At 41.8% G+C, this 6399-nt stretch overlaps 1 protein-coding gene across 5 annotated transcripts in view; it reads right to left on the minus strand.

Annotated features, from left to right (window-relative positions):
* Window positions 1-6399, minus strand: part of mark2b (MAP/microtubule affinity-regulating kinase 2b) — a 48842-nt gene extending 42443 nt beyond the window's left edge. For all 5 annotated transcript variants that reach the window (XM_068587788.1, XM_068587792.1, XM_068587790.1 and 2 more), the window contains exon 1: window positions 5133-6399. In XM_068587788.1, coding sequence (XP_068443889.1) covers window positions 5133-5183 — 51 coding nt within the window. In that variant the 5' untranslated portion in view covers window positions 5184-6399. The remainder of the gene's footprint in view (window positions 1-5132) is intronic.

A 6399-nucleotide genomic window follows, 5' to 3' on the forward strand; every position in this document is an offset into this window, starting at 1 on the left:
GAGGTAAAACTTACAACATGTGTCTGTGTGTGCAGACGAAAATAAATACATTTAAAATAAATGAAGGACTGTCTGCCAGTGAGTGTGAGTGTGAGTGTGTGTGTGTGTGTGTGTGTGTGTGTGTGTGTGTGTGTGTGTGTGTGTGTGTGTGTGTGTGTGTGTGTAAATGTGAACATGATGGAGTGTGTGATCCTGTGTGTGCGTGTGTGTCAGGTTCTCTGTTGCTAGGGCCCTGGCTAGCTTTGTCTTTCTGTTCATCTGCCTAGTGACTGGTCTGGTAAGGAGAGAGGCATAATTTATGGTTTCCTGGGCGTAACAGAACCGTGTGTCTATGTGGTATAGATTGCTTAGAAGATGATTCATTCAAAAGAGAGCAGGAATAAGGACAGGCAACAACAAATAAAAAGGCCACCACTGGAATATCACAACACATTTTCTCCAGCATACCTGTGTCAGTACTCTTACACAATCAACGTTTCTTTCTCTCGTCTATAGTACATTTCCAGCCCAACAGCTTTCAGGATCCCGAGGTGTCAGTCGAAACACATCCAACTTCCCTCATATTTCCAATACTATGTTTGCTTTGTCTTTTATTGCTATGGTGCTTGATGGCATTTTGAACCTTCAACGTCACCATTTCCTGTCATGGTGCAGGTGACAAAGGTCAAATTGGAATAGACTAGAAACTATGGCAGATGAATGACAGGATATTTACAATAAGATATGGACTGTCGGAATAAATATATGGATAACAATCCTGGCCAACACTCTTATTTTTAATCCAAAAATGGGGGAAATGCAACAAAATCTGCAAATGAATCTCTTGTCCCAGTACAGTAAATATATTGAAGTATATATACATATTAATGCTGAATATTGGAAATTGTTTCAATATTCCTCAATACATTGTGTGATTTGTTACGTTATTCTGCTTATTGATCAATGTGGTATGATAAAAAAGACAGTGTAGCAAAAGACAGCTAGCAAGCAGACATGGATATAAACAACAGTAATCATTAAAACTAAGAAAAAAATGGAAATTCAGCATCTAGAAATGTGGATTACACACATTCTGGTGAGCAACACTGAACGAAATAACTGAGCAAGACACTTTTTGCATTGACTTCTGCCAGTTGCCAGTATGAAATGATGATCAGATGATTCTGCTTATTCCCATGCCCTATAAAACATAGTCCTCCTGTCCAACAGAAATCCCACAGATCCAATTCCCCCTTTTCCTGTTTGATAAAGTACCGCACAAACGGGTCAATGTTCAGCGACAGGAAGTATACACTCGTAGGCAAAATCACATGACGGCAGTCATTAATTCGGTTAAATAAAAAGAATGCACGCTCAGCCATCCTGGAAAGAACCGAAGCTGGCTTTCTTACTGTTTTTTAAGTTCTTGCAGACAGTTTTTCTCGCCCTAACTAAACTTAGCTTTGGTAGAAAACAAGTTAGTATGTTAGGCCGGCCTTTACGCCTTCATATGAGTCATCTTGTGACTTGTACTTTATGTTCTTGTTCCTTGTTTATATGTCCTTTGTGGACTGAGGGTCTTATTAATTAATAATTAATAAATATACCTTGGATCTAACCAATGTAAAGAATTCCAATCAAGCCATGAGTGTACTTTAGTTAGTCTACCGTCTCTTGTACGTAGCTTCTACAACGAGGAAATATCGCCTGGACAAATTAATAGTTTGAAGACATCACACTTCCATGTGGGGAGGATCCAGCTTGATCGGCTAGTGTGTAACTACCAAAACAATGAAATGGAGGATGAAGTAACAATTGAAGAGGCAGACCAGTATTTCTGGCTGCATTAGTCGGCCTTTTCAGAAGACTTGGCTCAATGAATAGAGAGAGAACATTGTAAAACAGGAAATAAGACAACCAACTGATCATGCCTGGGAAAGTGGACAAAAAAAGGCAAAGCTTGTTAACACAAGTTACACCGGTTTTGGACCAATTTATTGCAATTTTAATATCAGTTTTTGAGACAAAATACATTGTGCGTTTTAGTTTTAATAACAGCACCTATAAGAACCAGCTCTATCCCAGTATTCAAGGTTGAACTGATGTCACACTGATAATGAGTCTCATATCCAAATAAGTTCCTCAAACTAACAGCCAGTACCTAACGTTGTGTAGCAACATGTCAGATCAAAGCCACTTAACATATCTGCCATTTCACATTGTCAGAAAGATGTCAAAAGTCACTTCACCTCATCTAACAGCTCTCTTATGATATGCAACCAACGGCTGTTTGTGACGAAAGGACGGTCGTCGGACTAGGTCAGCAACTTTTACAACACAGACGTCCACCAGACTTTCATAAACATTAACAGCAAATGCTGGTCAGGTGTGAAAAGTGCTGGCAAACTTTCCATCCAAGTCGAGCAAGTTAAGCAAATTTCATGTAAAATATTAAAATAAACAGCGTTTTCATTCCAGTCAAGCAGTCGTTACACGGTGGGGATATTTAGAGAAATTTTGCTTGACCGAGCGACACATTGACTATTCAGATTAAAATATACTGACGGGAAGAGTCATGTCAACACTCAATCCGTCTTCATGTCTGGTGCCATTTTGTCCTGTATCTTGAGACCCGACACCAAAGGCTTTCTATACATGGCCTTTAAAACAGACTGTGTTTGTGTGGGAGTATCCATCTGTGACCCTTAGCCTACAAACACAGTTAAGGACTTTTGCGTTGACCCCAAAAATTTCCCCCCGTACACCCTTAGATCCTCACTCTGTCCTGTAAGAGCAGCAGTGGTGTATTTGGAACAACTATAGCACTGCAGCAAAACAACACAGGAGGCTGCATTGGTACAGACACGTCGCTAAAAGCTACACAAACAAGGCATACCAGGAAGTTTGGTTGGGAGGTTATTAATTACCAAGATACTGAACGTAGGTTGTTTTTTTTACTCTCTCAAGCGCACAACTGTAAAAACTTTTCACAGCAGTATGGCTCCCTCCCATGAATTCTATGAGGAAGTTTGCCAGTATTGAAGTTTAATACCTGCGTGTTTGTACAAGTGTGTGATATATTAAAATGTTCAAAACAGTTAATCTATGACAACAGCCTTAAAAATCCCACTGGATATGAAGAGGACCGGTGTTTATTTGAGGCTACTACAGTTAAAGACTTCTATAACCAACTGTGTTGCTTCTGACCTCTGTTGCAGGTAAGGGTGTAGCCATGTTAGAATATGTATGCATTATTGGCCCAACCTACCAGTCTAGCTGTCGATCTGCTTTCCTGCACACTAATGGAGGCAGTGATCCATTGAGTGAGACAAGCCAGCACACACACCAACATTCAGTGAGATCATGGTATCAACAGAGCACTTCTGTCCCCATTATATTTGCACAAGAAGCAAAGACAGACAGTCAGACACCTTTGAGTCGCCAACACCGAGAGGTTTCCCTCCTGGCTGGTAAGAGCAGATCTACAGCGCGGTTAGCTGTGTAGCTGCAGCATTAACACCTGGGTTGGGCTTTCAATGTCTCAGGTAGAAAACTGTTTGACAGAGGGTGCAGCTCTCAGGACAGATCGAGAAAAAAGGAAAGGAGTAGAATTCAATAACGCCTCCCTTATTCACAATGTCATGTTCTTTTAAAAGCCATGGTTTTAATAAAAAAAAAAGAATGTTTGTACATTTGCTCTTTTTATGTTGCTAAACTCATCAAGGCTGCTAAAACAATACCTTCACCGCAGCTGTATTATTACACCTACAGATATTCAAGAAACACAAATATAGACATGTGTTAGCTTTTCTCACTCACATACATAGGCTACTCTGACAACATGAACACACACAAATGTGTCCATCATCTCATAAAAAAAAATGTTCTTATCAGAAGATGCTTGTTCACAGCTGTCCAAGGAAAGTAGGTCATTGTCTGTATCAGAAATGTTTTTCATGTGAGTTTCATTCATCGTTAAAATGAATTTTCAGTGGAACTGTCAACAAGATGCTGTCTTTAACGGAAGGGATGTATTCCAGCCTTCTAATAATGATTTACAGAGCACAGCCAAGTGGTTTCTTTGTCTTTTAAACACACTAGTGTGTCTGAGTGAGTGTTTCTCACTACAACTGAATGGAAACAAACATGCATACTTTTTTTAAATCTCCAGCTCTCAAAATCCTTTGCAATTTTAATACATGGAATGGAATAGTATAGTGTGATTGGAAGCCTTTTGGCCTCAATATAAGGGTCAGTGGATTTAGCTAAAAAGAAGATATATTGTTGTGGGTGCCACACAAGGGGTAAGTGAAGTAAATTAAATAAAGGATTATTCTAATTTAACAGCTAGGAGTCTTTTATAACAATACCTCTCAATTGAATCTAAATCTGGTGCAACTGTGCACTGGACCCATAAAAGTACAATTTCTTAATCAATCAACGAATGATCCGTCTTGTTTATATTGTCTTAGCACCCAAAAACTTTTTCGTTTAATAACACAGCTACAAAGTCTTCCTCACAACAACAACAACAACAACACGCATGTACAGTTTTGTAATCATCATTGTCCTGCACAAATACAACTTCTTCCAAGAGCCCATAACTGCATGGGGACTTTCAGGTCATGCTTGAACTGCAGTAGGAGCAAATATATCAATCACCCAACAAATATCAAACGTATCCTCTCTCTAAAACAGACACTTTATAATGCTTTCCAATGTTTCAAATGGCCAAGAGTCAGGCTGATTCTTTGATGCCGGGCTTCTGTACTTGTGTTAACTATATGACATTCATGTGGAACTGTTAGACAGGATCGTCTGTATTACAACAGGTCAAAGTCCAGAAAAGTCAAGTAGGAGGACATGCCCCGACACACAGACTAAACAGAAACTTAAATGTATTATTCTATTCTGCAAAGAGTGGGAAATCCTGTGTCAGTGCGTAGGCAAGCCGGTGAATCACTGCTTGTGGCAAAGACAACAGAGACAGAGCAAAGGCAAAGAGACAACCAGAAACTGTGAAAGGCCAAAGCAGGGCCCCTTTCCACAGCAGATAAAGATCCCATCCTAAAGTAGATTTATGTGTAAAGATCCACTCTTAATACTTAATCATTAAAAACTATTAATTTGGGAAATGATCGGAAGAGTCTCACCTGTCCTGTCGAATTTTCAATGACTTGCACCAGCGGGATCCTTGTTGACATTTTTAAAAGACTGGAAGTTACCAAAAAAAGGGAACAGTGAAGCAAAAACGACCCGTCAGTGTCTATTGTGCATTTAAAATCTGCCTAGCTGATGGTGGAGGAAAAATGTCCAACAGATGCCCAGTGCTAGCCAGCTAGCAGCACGACAGATAGCCCGTGAATCAACAAGTTGAATCCCACATTAGCGGCTAGCCGAGTTAGCTAGCTAGGAACTAGCTAGCGGGCGACCGCACGTCCCATGTTTGTCAACAAGTACAAAACAGAAAAAGCTAAAGTGTGTCCTTCAGCTTTGGTCTCGGTGCGAAAACAGTTTCCACTTCGCAGTTACCAGCGTCGACGGTAACCAGCGAGCTACCAGACGGCTGCTCTGACGTCTTGACCAGCTAGCTACTCGGGCTAGCTCGGAGAAAAGTTGGGGGCAACGGTTGTATTAAACGAGACCTGTCCAGTGAGGAGTCTCGCACGCGACCCTGCGAACTATCAACTGACGGTTCGCGAGGAACTAACTGAGGAATAATACATCGAATGGTTTTCACAAAACGGGGTCGACGCCTGGGTTGTTGTTTTTTTCTTTTCTTTTTTTGTGGCAGAGACGCTTCCTTTCAGTTCTGAAATCAAGTCCGGGGTCCACAAACTTTCAGGCCAAAGTTATTCCCGGCGAGGTCTTGACCTTCCCCAACTCACACAAAACTATTCAAAATGTTCCCAGCGGTAGTATCCAGGGTTAGGGTATCCAAAAAACAAGCGGTCACATGGCAGGCGAGAAACAAATTAAATGTGTCTCAGTCGTCCACAGGTCGGCGTTAGCCCGTGTAGCTCCTCTGTGTCTCTCCTCAAGCAAAGCTAGCTAGTTAGCTCGTCTTCCTGCGGCCGCGGCGGCGGCGAGAGGCTCGGAGCAAAACCTTAAAACTCAAAATCCACGGAAATCACCGGCGCTCTTCCTAGTGTTGCGTGATTGGAATAAGGTCGTTTAACAGTGCTGCACTGCAGTGAGGCGACACACCAGTTCGCCCTGTCGGTGCGGCAGCTGCTATTATTCCCGGAAACCAGCCGACTGAAGGAAGAATCGTCAAGTTGTAAAATCCATTACTGGTCAAGTGGGGTGTTCTTGTTAGGAGGTGCGTGTCACGGGCGACAGGGGGAGAGCGGCGAGGAGCTGCGCCCGATTGCAGTCTATGCGCACGATCCTGCCCTGATACCGGAACAAGCTCGCGGC

Source organism: Clinocottus analis, unplaced genomic scaffold (genome assembly GCF_023055335.1).
Source record: "Clinocottus analis isolate CAN_PGR_092001 unplaced genomic scaffold, fCliAna1.0.p SCAF_21, whole genome shotgun sequence".
Classification (NCBI taxonomy): Eukaryota; Metazoa; Chordata; class Actinopteri; order Perciformes; family Cottidae; genus Clinocottus; species Clinocottus analis.